At 42.9% G+C, this 23674-nt stretch overlaps 1 protein-coding gene across 7 annotated transcripts in view; it reads right to left on the reverse strand.

Annotated features, from left to right (window-relative positions):
- Positions 1-1308: 1308 nt before the first annotated feature.
- The window catches only part of prkg3 (protein kinase cGMP-dependent 3), a 41935-nt gene continuing 19569 nt past the window's right edge, over positions 1309-23674 (reverse strand). For all 7 annotated transcript variants that reach the window (XM_064924818.1, XM_064924822.1, XM_064924821.1 and 4 more), the window contains 8 exons: positions 8811-8947; positions 8480-8569; positions 7652-7793; positions 7231-7394; positions 6994-7110; positions 6824-6886; positions 6646-6721; positions 1309-2330 (listed from right to left, as the gene is read on the reverse strand). In XM_064924818.1, the coding sequence (XP_064780890.1) occupies positions 2244-2330; positions 6646-6721; positions 6824-6886; positions 6994-7110; positions 7231-7394; positions 7652-7793; positions 8480-8569; positions 8811-8947 (876 nt within the window). In that variant the 3' untranslated portion in view covers positions 1309-2243. The remainder of the gene's footprint in view (positions 2331-6645; positions 6722-6823; positions 6887-6993; positions 7111-7230; positions 7395-7651; positions 7794-8479; positions 8570-8810; positions 8948-23674) is intronic.

Below are 23674 nucleotides of genomic sequence, written 5' to 3' on the forward strand. Positions count from 1 at the left end.
CTGAAGACACTGTATTTATTTATTTAACCTTTATTTATATATGCATAGACACTTTAACCATATCTACATGTACATACTACCTCAATCAGCCTGACTAACCGGTGTCTGTACGTAGCCTCGCTAGTTTTATAGCCTCGCTACTGTATATTGGCTGTCTTTTTACTGTTGCTTTATTTCTTTACTTACCCATTGTTCACCTAACACCTTTTTTGCACTATTGGTTAGAGCCTGTAAGTAAGCATTTCACTGTAGGGTCTGTTGTATTCAGCGCACGTGACAAATAAACTTTAATTTGATTTGATTGAACCAGGTGAGTCTTAAGAACAAATTGTTATTTATACTAAATAAAAATATAAATGCAACATGCAACAATTTCAAAGGTTTTACTGAGTTACAGTTCATATAAGGAAATCAGTCAATTGAAATAAATAAATTAGGCCCTAATCTATGGATTTCATGTGACAATACAGATATGAATCTGTTGGTCACAGATACATAATAAAAAGGTAGGGACGTGGATCAGAAAACACGTCAGTATCTGGTGTGACCAACATTTCCCTCATGCAGTGTGACACATCTCCTTTGCATAGAATTGATCAGGCTATTGATTGTGGCCTGTGGAATGTCGTCCCACTCTTCTTCAACAGCTATGCGAAGTTGCTGAATATTGGTGGGAACTGGAACACGCTGCCATACACGTCGATCCAGAGCATCCCAAACATGCTCAATGGGTGACATGTCTTGTGAGTATGCAGGCCATGGAAGAACTGGGACACTTTCAGGTTTCAGGAATTGTGTAAAGATCCTTGCGACATGGGGCTGTGAATTATCATGCTGAAACATGAGGTGATTGAGGCGGATGAATGGCTAGACAATGGGCCTCAGGATCTCATCACGGTATCTCTGTGCATTCAAATTGCCATCAGCAAACCGCTCGCCCACACGACCCAATACACATTGTCTGCGGTTGTGAGGCCGGTTGGACATACTGCCAAATTCGCTAAACCAACATTGGAGGCAGTTTATGGTATACAAATTAACATTCAGTTCTCTGGCAACAGCTCTGGTAGAATTCCTGCAGTCAGCATGCCAATTGCACTCTCCCTCAAAACTTGAGACATCTTTGGCATTGTGTTCTGTGACAAAACTGCACATTTTAGAATGGCCTTTTATTGTTTATTGCTCACAAGGTGCATCTTTGTAATTATCATGCTGTTTAATTAGCTTCTTGATGTGCCTCACTTGTCAGGTGGATGGATTTTCTTGGCAAAGGAGAAATACTCACTAGTAGGGATGTAAACAAATGTGTGTATTGAAAATGTCTGGGATCTTTTATTTCAGTTCATGAAACACGAAACCAACACCGTTTCATTTATATTTTGTTCAATATACAAAGATGGCCTGGAAGATTTACACAAATGAAAAACAGTAGTAACAAACACTGGAAGCTGTCCTTGGCAGCATATACAAAATATTATTAATCATAATAGTAGTATTGTCAATGGCAATTTGTACTCCCCTTGTACCAAACATGTTGATCAATCATCCAGGTCCTTTTTAATCCAATATAAATCAGATGTACTTCAGACCACCATCACAGATTAGGCATATTGATTTGTTGTTTGTTATTCCCTCCTGATAAGAGTTGTTTGTCCTTAGAGGTCTGATTACTTGATTGATTCACCACAGTCAAGTAAAATAGCTTAAGTCAAGCGAACAGACACTGAGGAAGTGTGTAATGATGTTCAAGGATAGGATTCCATTTTGAACAGACTGCATTCCTGTTCAGCCTCCACCCAGCAGTATTGACATGTACTGAAGCACCTTTTCTCCTCTATGTATACATTTAAGGGTCTTGGTGACATATACATGTATTTTAATGTGAAACACATACATTGAGTATTCTATACAGACAGTATATGTTACATGCAACAGAGACTAACAATAATGCCATCCTAAATTACAAAGTACAATGAGGGTCAACGGTAAAACCATATCTTTGTCCAGCATGAGACATTACATCCAAACTTTTTTTTAAATTAATTTATCTTTCTTTTGGGCACAACACACACATACAGCTTTCAATGAGCACACGTGTCCCTAACCCTACATTGCGTTCAGAGTCTTAAAGGTAAGGGGTAAACCAATATCACCAAGAAGTAGTCTGCTCTAGGTAAATCTATCAGTGAACCAGTGACCTTTGAACTCTGACTCACTTGGACTGGTTCAGGTTCTGGTTCAGGTCAGAGGTTTTTGTCCCAGCCGGAGAACTCCTCATCAGCCAGAGCCTGGTCGAAGGGGAAGCGATCAAAGTTGATGTAGCACGGACCCTGGAGGACAAGAGGGGGAGAAGGGGAGCTCATATCATTGGCTGCCTGGGAATGACAGTCACACTGGATATGACAGTTAATAAATGGCAGCTACTTAAGGGGAAAACACATTTACTGAGGTCAAAAATAGGGGAGGATAATCAAACATTTTTTTTTTGCTTTGGGGAGGTTTGTGTGTTTTTTTATTGGACACAGGGGAGTGTGTGTCTTTTCCCTGGTTTACATTAGCTCTTTTGTGGATTTCTTATATACTTTCTTCCATCCTAGCTAAATTTCCTCATCTGCTTGCATACACCTCCCATATATTAATGTGCACTATGCTTTTACACACGCTAACTTTTACTATACCATAATATTGTCAACCAGTCTGTCTATCCTGCCCTCTATCCACCATTCGCAGTGTCACACCCTGATCTGTTCCAACTGTCTTTGTGCTTGTCTCCAACCCCTCCAAGTGTCACCTATCTTCCCCATTATCCCCAGTGTATTTATACCTGTGCTCTCTGTCTGTTGCCAGTTGGTTTTGTTCGTCAAGCCTACCAGCAGTTTTCCCCTTGCTCCTGTCTTTTTCTAGTTTTCACGGTTTTGACCATTCTGCCTGCCCTGACCCTGAGCCTGCCTGCCATTCTGTACCTTTTGGACTCTGATCTGAATTACTGATCTATTCCTGCCCTTGACCTGTCGTTTTGCCAGCCCCCTGTTCTATTAATAAACTTGTGTTACTTCGACACTGTCTGCATCTGCGTCTTCTCCTGAAACGTGATACATAGTGACAATAGTGGTAGGTGGAATGGCCTTTTATTGTTCGCTTGTTTGATTGCCTTGTGGAGGGAATAACTATACTGTTTATATTTAGTCATATTTCCAGACCTCTTTCCATGGTTAAAAGTGGTGGATCGCACTTTCAGTTTTGTGCGAATGCTGCCATCCATCCATGGTTTCTGGTTAGGGTAGGTTTTAGTCACAGTGGGTACATCTCCAATGCACTTCCTTATAAAAGCACTCACCGAGTCAGCGTACAGCTCGATGGAAAAGTACAGTGGTGGAGCCGATTCCGACAACATATCCCGAGAGAGCCATTTTTCCGTGAAGCAGAGAATGTTACAATCTCTGATATCTCTATGGAAGGCAACCCTTGCTCGAATTTGTGGTGTTGAAAACACAAACCAATATTAAAGTGCTCGAAGACGGTATGCTTAGTTTATTGTTTGTGCATTGGCACAGAAATCTGTTGGTGAAAAATTCATTGCATAAATTTTATATAATTATAAACATGGCATCAGAATCATTGTCTGCTGCCAGCTTTGATCGTAGTGTAAAGAAACAGGCAGGAGAGTGAGCCTGTCCGTGGTGGTCGGCGACCCCTCAACCTTCTGGCCCGTAGCCCTGCATGGCATCAACTGTGCCACAAAAGCATGCTGTGGCAAAGTCAATATCCACATTTATAAACACAGGGTCGCTGCAGTAATTTGTATTAGTGGTCCCCACCCCCACCAGTACATTTCTGACTGCCCCTTACCACTCAATCTGTAACATGAATGTCACTTGATCTTTATAAAGTGTGAAAACCTATTGCTGGAAAAATGTGTTCACTAAAAAGACAACAGCTGTTGAAAATAAATTTGGGTTGACTCGCGGCCTTTGGGAAACCGTAGGGGTAAGAGTCCGCTGTGGTGTTCATATTTCGCTGCATCAATACCTTTCTTGCGGTGGTGGATGGCTGTGTTAGAGGGGCAAAAACTCCTGGTTCGAATCCAGCCTGTATCACAACCGGCCGTGATTGGGAGTCCCATAGGGCGGTGCACAATAGGCCCAATGTTGGCCGTTGTAAGCCATAAGAATGTTTTCTTAACTGACTTGCCAAGTAAAATAATGGTTAAATTTAAATATATATATATATATATATATATATATATATATATATAAATAAATAAAAATGGAAGATTCTTCTAGCCCCTTCATATTAATGGTATCTGTTGCTTTTATATAAGTCTTACTTGTCACGCCCTGGCCATAGAGAGGCTTTTATTCTCTATTTTGGTTAGGCCAGGGTGTGACTAGGGTGGGAATTCTAGTTTCTTTATTTCTATGTTTTCTGTTTCTATGTTTTGGCCGGGTATGGTTCTCAATCAGGGACAGCTGTCTATCGTTTTCTCTGATTGGGAATCATACTTAGGCAGCCTGTTTTCCACCTTAATAGTGGGTAGTTGACTTTGTTAGTGGCCTGTTTAGCCCTAGTAAGCTTCACGTTAGTTTTTGTTCTTTTTTGTTTTTGTTGGCGACATTCAAAATTAAAATAAATGTACGCTCACAGCGCTGCACCTTGGTCCGGTCATTTCCCTGACGACGTTCGTGACAGAACTACCCACCACAAATGGACCACATGGCATGGCTAGGAGGAGCAGCATTTTCTGGAGGAATGGACATGGGAGGAGATCTTGGAAAGTAAGGGACCCTGGGCATAGGTTGGAGAGTATCGGTGTCCAAGGGAGGAGATAGAGGCGGCGAAAGCAGAGTGGCGACAATACGAGGAGTTGGCACAGCGGAGCAGGCATGAGAGTCAACCCCCCTCCCAACAAAAATTGGGGGGGGACACAAGGAGATTGGCTAAGTCAGGTTGGAGACCTGAGCCAACTTCTCGTGCTTTCCATAAGGAGCGTGGTACTGGTCAGTCACCATGTTATGCGGTGGGGCGCACGGTGTCTCCAGTGCGCGTTCACAGCCCGTTGCGCTACATTCCAGCTTGCCGCATCGGCAAGGCTAGAGTGGGCATCCAGCCAGGATGGCTGGTGTGGCACAGCACATCTGGCCGCCAGTGCGTCTCTGTGGCCTAGGATATCCTGCCTCCAACGACGGCCTCCCGTCCGGAGCCACCAGCGAGGGTCCCCAGTCCGGGGCCTGCAGCGACGGCCCCCAGTCCAGAGGCGCCACCAACGTGGGGGGAGCCAGAGGTGGAGCGGGGTCTGCATCCTGCAACGGAGCCGCCACCGAAGTAGATGCCCACCTGGACCATCCCCTATAGAGTCAGGTTTTGCGGCCGGAGTCCGCACCTTTGGGGGGTGGGTACAGTCACGCCCTGGCCATAGAGGCTTTTATTCTCTATTTTGGTTAGGCCAAGGTGGGCATTCTAGTTTCTTTATTTCTATGTTTTCTGTTTCTATGTTTTGGCCGGGTATGGTTCTCAATCAGGGACAGCTGTCTAAGCCTGTTTTTCCACCTTAGTTGTGGGTAGATTACTTTGTTAGTGGCCTGTATAGCCCTAGTAAGCTTCACGTTCGTGTTTGTTGTTTCTTGTTTTTGTTGGCGACATTCAAAATAAAAATAAATGTACGCTCATCACGCTGCACCTTGGTCCGGTCATTTCCCGGACGATGTTCATGACATTACTACTCGAAAATTGTCTTAATTCTCGCTCCAAAAAACATTGCACATATAACACACCGTGGCTGAGGAAAGGCACTTCTCCCAAATCAATGTAGTTCTCATCAATGCCTCTTCTATTGTCCAACGTCCCTGTTTGTTGTTCGATGCTTTCCCAGGTAAGAGGGGAGTAGCTCTCTAGGTGCATCAGATTCACAACTGTCAGTGTCCATGCTAGCTGTGCTAGCGACACATGTAGAGTTACTGATGCTCACATTTGATGTGCTCGTGGAAGCAGAACAACTCAACAGGTGCAGGTGTAGTACTAGTACTACCAGTAGATCTGGTATCTTTCTCCATATAGGCATGCCTTACTTTTTTGGACCATTTATCCAGAATGAGCAGCATCTAAGTTTGGCTACATACAGACCCACGAGACAGTAACAGTTAATTTTTTAACCTTTATTTAACTAGGCAAGCAATTCTTATTTTCAATGACAGCCTAGGAACAGTGGGTTAACTGCCTTGTTCAGGGGCTGAACAACATATTTTTACCTTGTCAGCTTGGGGATTTGAACTTGCAACCTTTCGGTAACTAGTCCAATGATCTAACCACTAGGCTACCCTGCCACAATGTGATTGGATGTTAATTACTTGACGAGGCTACATATTTGACCGAGGTGGTTTACTTTGTATTTTTTTGGGCAGTGAAACGAGGCTACTCAGGCGAGAAAAACAAATCTGAATTGACTATTTGAAAATATCAACCACATTTTTATTTGGCATACCCCGGCAGATTGTGCTTACACCTGGGGGTACACATACCCCAGTTTGGGAATAGCCTTTATAGACCATAGTGTACAAACTAATGTCCCTAAAAATGATAAAGTATTCACACCCATTTATAAATCCTTCGAAGGACACCTTTAAAGTTACCTGCTGTGGCTAGACTGACCTTACGTATGAGTCTGATTGTAGGAGCCTCCACCTGGCCCACACGCAGCTTGTGCCAGTTCATACTGCTGAACCACCTAGAGTGGAACACAGGAAATGGGGAGCGGGTGAGAGTCCTCAGAGAGAGAGAGACCAAATAATGGGTCATACACAGTGGACGGTTGGGTCATCATTGTTACCTGTGGTGGCGTACATCTTTAATCCCATTCTTGGTGTTTCCCAGCCTCTGACCCGGTCGTGGCCTATGGGCCATAACACAACATCAACAACCAATCAAAACACTTACACTTAACTGAGACAGTTAGAACAGCACCTAACACCCCAGAACATAGGGTAGCCCATCTCTCACCTGCACAGTTTACTGATGAGGGACTTGGCCCCCTCGCCCAAGTAAGGTGGGAACTTGAGCACCCCGTCCAAAATTTTAGGGTAGATCTTCGCGGGCTCAGAACTGGAGAATGGAGGGCTGAAAGGTAAACCAGTCTGAGGGTAAAACACTATTTTAGATAATACTTTACAAAAATGAAGAATTGTTAACTGAAACATCTAGCTGCTTTAAATCTTTCTGTGCGGATGTGTACAGTACCTCCCCACCAGCAGCTCATAGACTAGGATGCCCAGGGACCAGAAGTCAGCAGCAAAGTCATGTCCCTGGTTCTGGATGATTTCTGGGGCCATGTATTCCGGAGTACCACAGAATGAGTAGGTCTTATTTCCTTGCACTAACTCCTTAGCAAAGCCAAAGTCCACCTAGGTGTAAAAACATACACATTCAAACCCCCACACATATCCAAACACAGAGTTATGAATTCATTAACTATTTGGTGTCGCAAGTACATAGTGTCTTGTGATATACATTAACGTTCATAGCTGGACAGTTCACATGCAAGCAAGATTTACTTCTGGATGCCGAGATTAGAAGGCACGTACACAGAAACATGTGACAAGAGATAAAAAGTACAAGAGATTGAAGCAGTGAAAGAGGGAAAGCGTAATGTAGCAACTACCAGTTTAACGTAGCCCTTGGCATCCAGCATCAGATTCTCAGGCTTGAGGTCTCTGTACATGATGCCCTTTTTATGGAGGTAGGCGTAGGCCTCCACTACACAGGCAGCGCAGAATACAGCAATGGGCTCATCAAATCGTCCACTGTAAAAAAACAGAGACAATGCAGACAATACCATTTTGATCTTAATTAAATGTCTTGAAAAATCTACAACCTCAGTTGTGTTTATCTGAATGGGAAGACTTAGGGGGATTTCACTCAAATAGTTTGGTTGTTTTTTTTCCAAACTCTGGTGCATTTACCCCCTTAGTTCGGCACTTGGGAGTGCACTAAACAGTGCATCATGGTTCATTCAAAAACGTTGGTCTTGGTCCGATTTAATTCGTACCATGGTGTGGTTCGGACCAAACACAGGAAAAGAACCAGAGTCGCACATTATTATTGGTTGTTGAACTCCTAGCATCTTATGAAATGCACACAGCATCATAACTTCAGATCTCTGAAACATTCTGTGAGTAGCAACGCATGAGTGTATCCAATGCTCCCGCAATTTATTGGAACACCAAAGCAAAAGTAATATGAAGATTGGGACACAGAAGTGACACTTCATTATAATCATAAATGGAGAAATGTGAGAATGTTTGTCAAATAGCAAATTACTTGCATTTACATGTGGTTTTGTTTAGACATTTTTGTTCATTTAACATTTGGCAATGTGAAACCAATGGAATCAAATGAAAAAAAATACAATGTAACAAAATAGTCAAACTCTGATTCTATAGCTCAAAACTATGTGTGAAAACTCCCTTAGTCAGCCATGTTTCCTCACACTTCTTTGAGCTTGGTCCAGATCTCCCCTCCTACACAGAACTCCATAATCATGTAGATGTAGCGAGTGTCTTTGAAGGCAGAATGGAGCCTGAACATCAAGAGAGAGAAAACACGGTTAAAGTTGGTACAGTATCCTCAGTCCTCCTGGAGCTTTGAGGGCTACAGCAGTGTCTGCTGATTTTTCTTTATATTTCATAGTACTTTAAGTGACCAATGAAAGCCATCGATTGACAAGGGAAGAATGAGGATTTAAGTGTGAGCTTAAATAATGATGCTTGGATGTTAATTAAAGGTTAGAGGTCAGCGGTCACCTAGCACCCCACAATCACCTGACAATGAAGTCACTCTTGATGGCTTTGAGGATCCTCTTTTCAAACAGGACGTGCTCCTCCTGTCGCTTGGCAACAATGTGTTTCTTACTGACCCGCTTCATGGCAAAGTACTTTCCATGATGCAGAGTGGTCACCTGCGGAAAACAACAATAACAACAACAAACAAAAGTTATAAACTTTTGATCTAAAAAGAGCCATTTACCATTGAATTTAGCTTTCTAGCACATTAAAGGGAACAGTAAGCTTTCATCAGTTGATAATACAAAGATCTGTTTTATTAGACTTCAGTGCAGCCTTTACTGCCACCATTAAAGATCCATGTTTTTCCAGAAATATGTTATGATCAATGGATCATAACATATTGCTGAAAAAAACGTATTAATCTTTAAAGGAAACATCTCTAATGCAAAAAGTGTGGTGTACCGCAGGGCAGCCTGCTTGGACTATTATAGTTTTCTGTGTTTACTAATGACTTTATACTGACCTTGAATAAAGCCTGTGTGTCCGTACGCTGACGACTCAACAGTATACATGCCAGCTGCATCAGTAAAACAAATAACTGACACTCTTAACCCTCTTGTTGTGTTCGTTTCATGTTAATTAATTGTTCCCGGTTTGTTCCCGGTCCAAAATTACATTATAGCTAATTACAAATCTATAATAATACATATATTATCATCTAATGTTGTGTTAGATCTTTTTTATCAACTTAAGTTCATGTGAACATTACAAGTTTTCAACTTCTATTTGCTATTTATGGCCTGATTGACCTGAGCTCATACAACTCGTTTTTGACTATAGCATACTCAGACGAAACATATTGTGCCTGAACTTGTGCTTTCAAATTTTGAAATAGTGGCAGGATTTTATAGTTGAATTCGGAAGTTTACATACACCTTAGCCAAATTCATTTCAACTCAGTTTTTCACAATTTATGGCATTTAATCCTAGAAAAATGCCATGTCTTAGGTTAGTTAGGATCACCCCTTTATTTTAAGAATGTGAAATGTCAGAATAATGGTAGAGAGAAGGATTTATTTCAGCTATTATTTCTTTCATCACTTTCCCAGTGCATCAGAAGTGTAAGCATTGCTTGGGTCGAACGTTTCGGGTAGCCTTCACAAGCTTCCCACAATAAGTTGGGTAAACTTTGGCCAATTTCTCCTGACAGAGCTGGTGTAACTGAGTCAGGTTTGTAGGCCTCCTTGCTCGCAAACACTTTTTCAGTTCTGCCCACAAATTTTCTATAGGATTGAGGTCATGGCTTTGTGATGGTCACTCCAATACCTTGACTTTGTTGTCCTTAATATGGTTGGGGGCAGTAATGGGTAGCTTGGATGAATAAGGTGCCCAGAGTAAACTGCCTGCTACTCAGGCCCAGTTGCTAATATATGCATATTAGTAGTATATTTGGATAGAAAATACTCTGAAGTTTCTAAAACTGTTTGAATGATGTCTGTAAGTATAACATAACTCATATGGCAGGCAAAAACCTGAGAAAACAATCCAACCAGGAAGTGGGAAATCTGAGGTTTGTAGTTTTTTAATCACTTTGCCTATTGAATATATATGTCTATGGGGTCAAATTGCACTTCCTAAGGCTTCCACTAGATGTCAACAGTCTTTAGAACCTTGTTTTATGCTTCTGCTGTGAAGGAGGGGGGAATGGGAGCTGAATGAGTCAGTGGTATGGCAGAGTGGTATGAGCTGGTCACCCATGTTCACGTGAGAGTTAGCTTGCGCTCCATTGCATTTCTGAAGACAAAGGAATTCTCCAGTTGGAACATTATTGAAGATTTACGTTAAGAACATCCTAAAGATTGATTCTATACTTCGTTTGACATGTTTCTATGGACTGTAACGGAACTTTTTGACTTTTCGTTTGGCTTGCGTGTCATGAATTTGGATAACTGGGCTAAACACGCAAACTAAAATGAGGTATTTGGACATAAATGGACTTTATCGAACAAATCAAACATTTATTTTGGACCTGGAATTCCTGGGAGTGCATTCTGATGAAGATCATCAAAGGTAAGTGAATATTTATCACGTTATTTCTGACTTCTGTTGACTCCACAACATGGCGGATATCTGTATGGCGTATGGCTTGATTTGTTGTCTGAGCGCTGTACTCAGATTATTGCATGGTGTGCTTTTTCAAAATCTGACACAGCAGTTGCATTAAGGAGAAGTGTATCTGTAATTCCATGCATAATAGTTATATCTTTTATCAATGTTTATTTTGAGTATTTCTGTAAATTGATGTGGCTTTCTGCAAAATCACCGGATGTTTTGGAACTACTAAACATAATGCGCCAATGTAAACTAAGATTTACAAAACACACATGTATTGTGTAACATGAAGTGCTATGAGTGTCATCTGATGAAGATCATCAAAGGTTAGTGATTAATTTTATCTCTATTTCTGCTTTTTGTGACTCCTCTCTTTGGGTCGAAGAATGGCTGTGTTTTTCTGTGACTCGGTGCAGTCCTAACATAATCGTTTGCTGTGCTTTTGTCATAAAGCTTTTTTGAAATCGGACACTGTGGTGGGATTAACAACAAGTTTATCTCAAAAATGGTGTAAAATACTTCTATGTTTAAGGAATTTTAATTAGGAGATTTCCGTTGTTTTGAATTTGGAGCACTGCACTTTCACTGGCTGTTATCATATCGATCCCGTTAGCGGGATTCAAGCCATAAGACATTTTAAGCCATTTTGCCACAACTTTGGAAGTATGCTTGGAGTCATTGTCCATTTCGAAGATCCATTTGCGACCAAGCTTTAACTTCCTGACTGGTGTCTTGAGTTGTTGCTTGAACATACCTGTCACGCCCTGACCGTAGAGATCTTTTCAATTCTCTATTTGGTTAGGTCAGAGTGTGACTAGGGTGGGCAATCTATGTTTTCTGTTTCTTTGTTGGCCAGGTATGGTTCCAAACCAATCAGAGGCAGCTGTCTATCGTTGTCTCTGATTGGGTATCATACTTAGGCAGCCTTTTTCCACCTGTAGTTTGTAGTTTGTGGGAGCCTCCAGTGATGATCAATGGCCCAAGGTCTCCAGCGACGATCCAAGGTCTGGAGCCTCCAGCGACGGTCGGCGGTCCGGAGCCTCCAGCGGGGGTTCCCGGTCCGGAGCCTCCTGCGGGGGTTCCCGGCACGGAGCCTCCAGCGGGGGTTCCCGGTCCGGAGCCTCCAGCGGGGGTTCCCGGTCCGGAGCCTCCAGCGGGGGTTCCCGGTCCGGAGCCTCCAGCGGGGTTCCCCGGTCCGGAGCCTCCAGCGGGGTTCCCCGGTCCGGAGCCCCCAGCGGGGGTACCCGGTCCGGAGCCCCCAGCGGGGGTACCCGGTCCGGAGCCTCCAGCGGGGGTACCCGGTCCGGAGCCTGCAGCGGGGGTACCCGGTCCGGAGCCTGCAGCGGGGGTACCCGGTCCGGAGCCTGCAGCGGGGTTACCCGGTCCGGAGCCTTCTGCGACGATCTACGGTCCGGAGTCCCCAGCTACGATCAACGGTTCGATTCCACTGACGACGATCTACGGTTCGATTCCAACGGCGACGATCAACGGTCCGGAGACCCCGGCAACGATCTACGGTCCGGAGTCCCCGGCGATGATCCACGGTTCGATTCCACCGGTGATGATTCAAGGCCCGGAGCTTCCGGTGACGATCCCCGCACCAGAGGCGCCACCAAAGTTGGCAGAGCCACGAGCGGAGCGGGGTCTGCGTCCTGCACTGGAGCCGCCACTGAGGGTAGATGCCCACCCGGACCTTCCCTAATAGGTACAGGTTTACAACCGGTGTTCGCACCTTTTGGGGGGGGGGGTACTGCCACGCCCTGACCGTAGAGGTCCTTTTAACCTGTTGAGTGTATGGGGTTTGGATGGAAAAAACGTACCCAAATGAAACTGCCTATTTCTCAAGCCCAGAATCTAGAATATGCATATAATTGTCAGATTAGGATAGAAAACTCTATATTTTCCAAAACTGTCAAAATATTGTCTGTGAGTGTAACAGAACTGATATTGCAGGCAAAAACCTGAGGAAATCCAACTAGGAATTGCCTCTTATTTTGAAAGCTCCCTGTTCCATTGCATGCCTTCCCTCCATTTAAAGGGATATCAACCAGATTCATTTCCCTATGGCTTACGCATGGTGTGAAAAGTCTTTAGACATATTTTCAGGCTTTTATTTTGAAAAATGGGCGAGAAAGATCACATCGCGTCCTTGGATGGCTGGGTGCCAGCAGCATTTTGCATGCGCAACAGCTTGGAGCAGACATTTTCTCTCTCTCTCCTATTGAAGAAGCCACAGTCCAGTTTAAATATTATTGATTATTTATTGTTAAAACAACCTGAGGATTGATCATAAAAAAATATTTTACATGTTTCTTCGAACTTTACGGGATACTATTTGGAATTTTCGTCTGCCCGGTCGTGATCGCTCGAGCCTGTTGATTTCTGAACATAACGCCCCAACCAAATTGAGGTATAAAAATGGATATAAAAATAATCTTTATCAAACAAAAGGAACATTTATTGTGTAACTGGGAGTCTCGTGAGCGCAAACATCCAAAGATCATCAAACGTAAGCGATTCATTTTATTGCTTTTCTGACTTTTGTGACCAATCTACTTGGCTGCTAGCTGTTTGTAATGTTTTGTCTGCTGAGAGTAATGTCCTTACATAAACGCTCAGTATGCTTTCGCTGAAAAGTTTTTTTTTTAATCTGACACGCCAGGTGGATTAACAACAAGCTAAACTGTGTTTTGCTGTATTGCACTTGTGATTTCATGAAAATTTAATATTTTTAATAATTTAATTGGAATTTGGAGCTCTGCAATTCAGCGGATGTTGACGAAAATGATCGCGCTAACGTGATGGGTGCATCACAAAGTTAATTCTCTATTTGGGTAGGTCAGGGTGTGACTAGGGTGAGCAATCTATGTTTTCTATTTCTTTGTTGACCGGGTATGGTTGGGGATGATTGGGGATCATACTTTTTCCACTGACAGCCTTTTTCCACCTGTAGTTTGTGGGATCCTGTTTTTGGTACTGTGCTGTTTATCCCTACTAGACGTTAAGTTTCGTTTTGGTGTTTTTTCAGTGTTCATTTAATAAATAAAGAATTATCTCCTTGGCCCTGGGGTCATCCTTATAGCATTTTCAGCCGACAGCCGACCTCTCCTCTCAGGTGGGGATGGCAACCAGGACAAATTCCCATTCTTTGACCGGAATGTAACAACAACCTCAGCAGGGCCCTCTTCCTCATCAATGGATTGTTCCACATCGGTTGTCTCTTGGTCTAGATCATATTCTGTGTTGTCTTCAACTTCTGACACTTCCTACTCTAATGAATCTTCACTGTCAGTTTCCTGGCCTCTCTCCTCACCAGTGTCATGATCAAGAGCCTCACGTACAGTATATTGTTTGGTTATTCTGCTGCCAGAGGATGAATTGTGAGCAAAACCTCAAAAAAGCTTTTACATACCAGAACTGCGAGAAAAGTCCTATGTATTATTGAAACAATGATGCGATTGTTTGTAAGTATGCCAACAGGTGTGGTTCCGGTGGGGGAAAGATTCTATTGGGGAAAGGTTGCTATGGAAGCCAAGAAGGGGAGTGAGGTGTGTGTGTGTGTGTGTGTGTGTGTGTGTGTGTGTGTGTGTGTGTGTGTGTGTGTGTGTGTGTGTGTGTGTGTGTGTGTGTGTGTGTGTGTGTGTGTGTGTGTTCAAACACACATGCATGTGGGGGTCTGGGGGAGGAAGTGTGTCCATCTGATGAATGTGCCTGAACTCAATTTTAAACGCTAATTGTCGCCTCACCCATTCATTTCCAATGACCAGTCATTTTTGACCAGGAACACCACAGGTGTACAAAAGTTAAAACACCCAAAATGTAATGAAAATGATCAAAATGTATTTTGTGTGTTCAAATGCCCTGTATGGACAAAATCATGGAACCTTATGACAATCAGATTAAATGAAATACATATTTCAGAGAAAAAAATACTTGTAAATTGGTCCAATATGACCGGAACACAGCAGGAGGGTTAACATGGAGGTTCAGTCGGTATTAGAATGAGTAACTAGCAATAACCTGGTGCTACAGTGCCTTCCAAAAGTATACATATCCCTTGAAACATATTTTTTTCATTCTCAAAGGAGAGGTACAGGGGACATGTTTGGTGGTTACAATGATCCAAAACTAGGAAAGTTGCGACAAACAAATGGCTGCTACAAAGTCACAATGGGAGCTCTTTCTAGAGCACCCAGTTAAATTGTGCTTAAGAATTTATTTAAAATTTCATAATGGTTAAACTAGTAAGAAATATATGTTATTATTGGAGAAATCTGAGTTTACTACATTTAAGGTCATCCTAAATTAAGATATTATATTAATTTTCTATATCTAATTAATTTATATTATGCTACGTTCCATGATGTGGACAGTACGTGCTACTACATTGCAAAAGCTGACCCCATCAAATTGGAGGGAATTACACATCCTTTTTAACTGAGATTGAGAATGTGAAAAGTTTATAGTAAACATGATGACAAGATCAATTGATTAAAACAGATCAATACCTCCGGTTTTGTACTGTTAATTTTGTCATAAGTTCTAAGTCGCAGGACTTAGAACGCTATACATTTCTTTCTCAAATGGCATGAATAATTAGTTGCGGTCTCTCTATAAAAGTCGCTGGCCACACACCAATGCACAGATTTCAACGTCAAACTATCACTTAAACCGTAGCCAACCGTTGACATTGTTGACATGCTATGGTGGATCTTGATTCATTGAAGTTAAGTAACAGAAAAAGTGGTTTGTTCCCTTTTCTGTATTGGCAGCCTCCCAAAATCAACATCCGCGATTCCAATATATAGTATATTTAATTTTTATGGAATCATGTGAGTTGACTGAGAATACATTCTAATTTTGCATACGCCCAATTTTTCAGTTTTTGATTTGTTAAAAAAGTTTGAAATATCCAACAAATGTCGTTCCACTTCATGATTGTGTCCCACTTGATGCTGATTCTTCACAAAAAATACAGTTTTATATCTTTATGTTTGAAGCCTGAAATGTGGCAAAAGGTCGCAAAGTTCAAGGGGGCCGAATACTTTCGCAAGGCACTGTAATACCCACCACTGCGACCTTTATGCTCTCGTTGACTACCCTCCCAACCTCTTCATATTCATCGCCAAACCCACTGGCTCCAGGTCATCTATAAGTCTTTGTGTCACGACTTCGGCTGAGGTCGGTTCCGCTCCTTGTTCGGATGGTGTTCGGCGTCACCGGCTTTCTAGTCATCACCGATCCATGTTTCCTTTTTCCTTTTGTTTTGTCTTGATTACGCACGCCTGATTTCTATTCCCTTATTATGTTCCTTATTTAACCTCTCGTCTACCTTTCTGTTTTGTCCATGATTGTTTTGTGTTACCGTGTGTGTTGGAGGGTTTTCTCATGACGTGATGTTTCCTTGTTGGAGATATTCCGTTTTTGTATTAATATTTTTAGTAAAGACTTTTGTGTTTTTCCTAAAACCTTAGTCCTGCGCCTGACTCAGACAACGAACCCAGACACTGTTACACTTTACTAGGTAAAGCCCCGCCTTATCTCAGCTCACTGGTCACCATAGCAACACCCACCCATAGCGCGCGCTCCAACAGGTATATTTCACTGGTCATCCCCAAAGCTGACTCCTGCTTGGGCTGCCTTCCCTTCCAGTTCTCTGCTGCCAATGACTGGAACGAATTGCAAAAATTACTGAAGCTGGAGACTTATATCTCCCTCACTAACGTTAAGCATCAGCTGTCAGAGCAGCTTACCGATCACTGCACATGTACACAGCCCATCTGTAAATTGCCCACCCAACTACCACATCCCAATATTGTTATTTATTTTTGCTCTTTTGCACCCCAGTATCTCTACTTGCACATCATCCTCTGCACATCTATCATTCCAGTGTTAACACAGTGTCCAAAGAAGGGCTGTAAGTGTACAGAATGGTATCAGAGAATCACCAGCCACAAGAGCAACTTCATTGAGAAATATATATATATAGAAAAGAGTTGGGCTGTGGCACCCCCATTGACTCACTGAACCCTATCTGAGAAGTAGTTGGTGAACCAGGTGAGGCAATCATTTGAGAAACCAAGGGTGTTGAGTCTACGATAAGAATGCGGAGATTGACAGAGTTGAAAGCCTTGGCCAGGTCGATGAAGACGGCTGCACAGTACTGTATTTTATTGTCCATTGTTATGATATCGTTTAGGACCTTGAGCGTGGCTGAGGTGCACCCATGACCAGCTCAGAAACCAGATTGCACAGCGGAAAAGGTACGTTGGGATTCGAAATGGTCTGTGATCTGTTTGTTCACTTGGTGCTCAAAAGGCAGGGCAGGTGGATGTAGTTCTATAACAGTTTGGGTCTAGAGTGTCTCCCCCTTTGAAGAAGGGGATGACCGTGGCAGCTTTCCAATCTTTAGGGATCTCAGACGACACGAAAGAGGTTGAACAGGCTAGTAATAGGGGTTGCAACAATTGTGGCGGATAAGTTTAGAAAGAGATGGTCCAGATTGTCTAGCCCAGCTGATTTGTGGGGGTCCAGATTTTGCAACTCTTTCAGAACATCAGCTATCTGGATTTGGGTGAAGGAGAAGCGATGCTGCGGGGGGTGCAGAGCTGTTGGCCGGGACAAGGGTAGCCAGGTGGAAAGCATGGCCAGTCATAGAAAAATGCTTGTTGAAATTATCGATGATCGTGGAGTTATCGTTGGTGACAGTGTTTCCTAGCCTCAGTGCAGTTGGCAGCTGTGAGGAGGTACTCTTATTCCTCATGGACTTTACAGTGTCCCAAAACTTTTGGAATTTGTGCCACAGGACGCAAATTTCTGTTTGAAAAAGCTAGCCTTTGCTTTTCTAACTTACTGTGTCTATTGGTTCCTAACTTCCCTGAATAGTTGCATATCGCAGGGGCTATTCGTTGCTAATTCAATAGGCCACAGGATGTTTTTGTGCTGGTCAAGGGCAGTCAAGTCTGAAGTGAACCAAGGGCTATATCTGTTCTTAGTTCTACATTTTTTGAATGTGGCATGCTTATTTGAGATGGTGAGGAAAGCACTTTTAAAGACTAACCAGGCATCCTTCCAGGATACCGGGGCCAGGTAGATTATAAAGGTCTGCTCGCTGAAGTGTTTTAGGGAGCGTTTGACAGTGATGAGGGTTGGTCGTTTGACCGCGGACCCATTACGGACGCAGTCAATGAGGCAGTGATCACTGAGATCCTGGTTGAAGACAGCAGAGGTGTATTTAGAGGGCAGGTTGGTCAGGATGATATCTATGAGCGTGCCTGTGTTTACGGATTTGGGGTTGTACCTGGTAGATTCCTTGATAATTTGTGTGAGATTGAGGGCATCTAGCTTAGATTGTAGGACGGTCGGGGTGTTAAGCATATTCCACGTTAGGTCACTTAACAGTACGAACTCTGAAGATAGATGGGGGGCAATTAATTCACAATTTTCTGCGACCTAAGGAAAGTAAAAAAAAAAAAACATAGGCCTAGTTACATACACAATACAAGGAAGCAAAAAATACAACACAATTGAAAAAAAACACAAGATCAGTCATATAATCATAAAAACACATTCTTCCAAACACACAACTACTCATTCAAGGGTTTTCTTTAGTTTGACTATGTTCTACATTGTAGAATAATAGTGAAGACATCCAAACTATGAAATAACACATATGGAATCATGTAGTAACCAAAAAAGTGTTAAACAAATCAAAATAATGTTTATATGTGTGGTTCCCACCGTGACGCATGGGGGAGAAGGTGTGGGAGTTATGGTGACTGTCAGTGATTTATTTAGAATTCAAGGCACACTTAACCAGCATGGCTACCACAGCATTCTACAGTGATACGCCATCCCGTCTGATTTGAGCCTGTCATTTGTTGTTCAAGGGCTATTTGACCATGGAGAGTGATGGAGTGCTGAATCAGATGACCTGGCCTCCACGACCACCCGACCTCAACTAGGGCTGTGGCGGTCACAAAATGTTGTCAGCCGGTGATTGTCAAGAAAATAACTGTCGGTTTCACAATAATTGATCGGTAATTAACATAAACACATTTAGCATCTCCTGGTTTCCATACATAGCCTACAAGCAATTTTAAAAGTAATGTACATCCATGTAATATACAGTGCCTTGCAAAAGTATTCATCCCCTTGGTGTTTTTACTATTTTGTTGCATTACAACATGTAATTGAAATTGATTTATATTTGCATTTCATGTAATAGACATACATAAAATATTCAAAAATTGTGAATTTAAATGAAAAAAATTACTTGTTTCAAAAAAATTCAAAAATGAGAAGTGGTCTGTGCATATGTATTCACCCCCTTTGCTATGAAGCTCTTAAATAAGATCTGGTGCAACTAATTACCTTCAGAAGTCACATAATTAGTTAAATAAAGTGCACCTATGTACAATCTAAGTGTCACATGATCTCAGTATATATATATACATACACCTGTTCTGAAAGGCCCCAGAGTCTGCAACACCGCTAAGCAAGGGGCACCATGAAGACCAAGGAGTTCTCCAAACAGGTCAGGGACAAAGTTGTTGAGAAGAACAGATCAGGGTTGAGTTATAAACAAAATATCAGAAACATTGAGCATCCCACAGAGCACTATTAAATCCATTATTAAAAATTGGAAAGAATATGGCACCACAACAAACCTGCCAAGAGAGGGCCGCCCACCAAAACTCACAGACCAGGCAAGGAGGGCATTAATCTGAGAGGCAACAAAGAGACCAAAGATAACCCTGAAGGAGCTGCAAAACTCCACAGCGGAGATTGGAGTATCTGTCCATGGGACCACTTTAATCCGTACACTCCACAGAGCTGGGCTTTACGGAAGAGAGGCCAGAAAAAAAGCTATTTCTTAAAGAAAAAAAATAAGCAAACCCATTTGGTGTTTGCCAAAAGGCATGAGGGAGACTCTCCAAACATATGGAAGAAAGTACTCTGGTCAGATAAGACTAAAATTGAACTTTTTGGCCATCTAGGAAAACACTATCTGGCGCAAACCCAACACCTCACATCACCCCGATAACACCACCACAGCATGATGCTGCCACCACCATGCTTCACTGTGGGGATGTTTTTCCATCGGCAGGGACTGGGAAACTCAGGGCCCAACGAGCCTGCCTAGGGTTGAGGAGAATGGCGGTGCGGAGATATTCCAGGTTGTTATGGTCAGTCCACAGTAAGAATGGATGTTCCGCCCCCTCCAACCAGTGCCTCCACTCCTCCAACGTCACCTTGACAGTGAGCAGTTCTCTATTCCCCACATCATAGTTCCTTTCAGCAGGTGTAAGACTATTGGAGAGAAAAGTGCTGGGGTGCAGCTTTTGATCCTGGGTAGAACACTGGCACAGGACAGCCCCCACTTCAACATCCCAGGCTTCGACCTCCACCACAAACTGACGGGAGGGGTCTGGATGAATTAAGATGGAGGCTGTTGTGAATCGATGTTTGAGGTCAGAACGCCTGGTCAGCAGCTTGAGACCACATGAACGGAAACTTGGGAGAAGTGAGTGCTGAGAGGGGGAAAGCTAGGGTGATGTAACCCCAGATGAAGTAGCAGTAGAAGTGAGCAAATCCAAGGAAACGTTTCAGTTGCATTCTGGATGTGTGTTGAGTCCAATCGACCACAGCTCTCACCTTGTCTGGATCCATCTGTATATGTCCTACAGTGAAGACGTATCCTAGGAAAGAGTTGATGAAGCGATGGAATTCACACTTCTCCGCTTTAATGAAGAGCTGCTTCTCCAGGTGTCGCTGAAGGATCTGTTGGACGTGCTCTTGAGCTTAATGGGAAAAGACAATGATGTCGTCGAGGTAGACAACCAAAACAAGGTTCAGCATGTCCTGAAGCACATCGTTGACCAGGGCCTGGAACATAGCGGGAGTGTTGGTCAGTCGCGAAAGGCATAACCAAGTACTCATAGTGCCCGCCAGCCGTGTTAAAGGCTGTCTTCCAGCCGCCAACGTGCGATCATCCACCGCGTAGTCTGCCACACTATGTGTGAGTCTTGATGTAGTTGGAGCAGTGTACGAGCAGCCTCTCTCCTGGACAATGGAGAATCTAACACTTTTCGTACCTCCGCCACAAACTCCTCCAGACTGAGGCAAACAGTATACTGTTGCTCCCAAACCACCGTAGCCCAGGTGAGTGCCATCCCAGACATCAACGTTATGAGGTATGCTATTTTTGAGCGGTTCGAGGGGAACAAAAAAGGCTGCAGCTCGAAGATGAGGGACCATTGGAAGAGAAAAGCCAGGCAGGATCCAGTATCTTCAGCGTAGCAATCCAGAGGAGGTAAGTGAGGTTCTCGGGACACCGAGGTAGGCTTGGAAGAAGCGTTGCTGGTGGCAGGGTTGCTGAGAGTCTGGGGGCTTACTGTTGTGACTTGCTGCCTAGTAAGGAATCCGCAGAATTGCTCCAGGAATGTATTGCATGCATGGTCATGTCATTCTGCCCTCCATAAGGCTTTGCAGTAACTCCTCATGTCTTCCAATGGTGGCTCCTTGGGAGGAGACGGCATTGCGGAGCTGGTCCGAGTCTGCTGGGTCAGTCATGGCCAGTTCGTACTATCACAGCTCAGGCTAAGACCCAGCTGCAGACACAGGAGGCGGATAGGACGAGTCTCAGAGTTTATTATAGTACAAGGGACAGGCAAAAGGTAAGTCAAGGCAGGCAAAGAGTCCAAATCAGATTCAGGCAGGTACAGGACGGCAGGCAGGATCAGGGTCAGGATAGGCAGAAAGGTCAGACCTGGGAAGACTAGGAAAAACTCAAACTAGAGCACAGGAAACACAGGAACACGCTGGTGGTACTTGATGGGACAAGATGAACTGGCAACAGACAAACAGAAAATGCAGGAATAAATACACAGGGGACAATGAGGGGAGATTGGAGACACCTGGTGGGGGATGGAGACAAGTACGAACACAAGTGAAACAGATCAAGGGTGTGACAAATACTTTGTCCTGCATCAGACTAATGAGGATTTGAAAAAAGTCGCTTGAAAAAGCATGAGCTCCGATTTGTTTGTTTTTTTGCGCTGGCTTTACACACTCCAATAGTCTCTCGATAGAAATAGAAAATGCCTCAAATTTCACAGCGGCATACCCTTTGTGGCAGTAATGCACCCTAAAATAATCCATGCCTTTTACAGCCCAGAGTGCTGCGTGGTGCCCTTCTCCCTGAGTGTGCGTTGCAATATGAAGCGTCTCTCACTCACACGGCTCTCTGTCACGGGTCTTTCTCACAGGCTACAAGTTAAGACAGACACATCGGGGATGCACCTGCATGTGTCCTTATCCATTTACGAGCTGCATATTGAAGATATTGGAAGAAACTTTCACATTTACTTTGTCAGCCAACAAGAAGAGTATGCCTAACGAACAGAAAAAGCACTATCTTATGTCAATCTACAATAGTGCAAACCTATACTATTCAGTGTGAGAAATAAAATGAAAACATTTATCTTCTCCATACTTGAAACTCACACGCTACGAATATATGCCAGTTAGACTCTACACCCCTTGTAAAGCGGATTAATGTGCTTAATTTTAAATTATTTGGACACTTTTGTTGTGATAAAAACCTTATTAAAACATATAGGCCTATGGGCTAGGCTACATGAGGTGTGTGACTATGATTGAAAAGGCATTGTTTCTTATGCTGGGCATCATTCACAAGTGATAATATATAATTCACAAGTGGTAGGTTAATATTGTCACCCATCAGACTATTCTTGACTTAATCTTGTCTTTACATATACTCAATAATATGGTGACATTTGTTTTGATTTAGAATGGACCATTATCATGCACCTGTATTGAAACAGGGTCAGCAGGAAAGAATAGATGTCATCTATGAAATTAAATAGCGACAGGAGTACACTTTTCCCTGTGGTTTATTTTCATGTGCTTAAAATTTTCATGTGCTTGAAATGAGGAAAGTTGAGAAATAAATGTGGTAGGCCTAGACTATAGAAAGCTGATGGGATCCTCCTATTTTTATGAGCGCAAATCACTCTGGTCACCGCAACAGCCCTAAACTCAACCCAATTGAGATGGTTTGCGATGATTTGGACCGCAGAGTGAAGATAAATCAGCCAACAAGTGCTCAGTATATGTGGGAACTCCTTCAAGACTTTTGGAAAAGCATTCCTCATGAAGCTGGTTCAGAGAATGCCAAGAGTGTGCAAAGCTGTCATCAAGGCAAAGGGTGGCTACTTTGACGAATCTGTTTAAAGAATTTGTTTAACTTCTTGAAACTCCCCATCCCGGATCCGGGATCGTGACTAAAGCCTCAGACTCATTAGCATAACGCAACGTTAACGATTTATGAAAATCGCAAATAAAATGAAAATAATGCGTCTGCTCTCAAGCTTAGCCTTTTCTTAACAACACTGTCATCTCAGATTTTCAAAATATGCTTTTGAACCATAGAAATGGACTAATTTGTGTAAGAGTATGCAAAGCTAGCATAGCATTTTGAGTAGCATTTAGCACGCAACATTTTCACAAAAACCAGATAACCAAATAAATAAAATAATTTACCTTTGAAGAGCTTCTGATGTTTTCAATGAGGAGACTCTCAGTTACATACCAAATGCGCAGTTTTTCCTGAAAGCGTCTGTGTGTAGGAGAAATCGTTCCGTTTTCTACATTGCGTCTGGCTACCGAAACGAACCGAAAATTCAGTCACCTACAACGTAAAACTTTTCCGAATTAACTACATAATATCGACCGAAACATGGCAAACGTTGTTTGGAATCAAT

Source organism: Oncorhynchus masou, chromosome 19 (assembly GCF_036934945.1).
Source record: "Oncorhynchus masou masou isolate Uvic2021 chromosome 19, UVic_Omas_1.1, whole genome shotgun sequence".
NCBI lineage: Eukaryota > Metazoa > Chordata > Actinopteri > Salmoniformes > Salmonidae > Oncorhynchus > Oncorhynchus masou.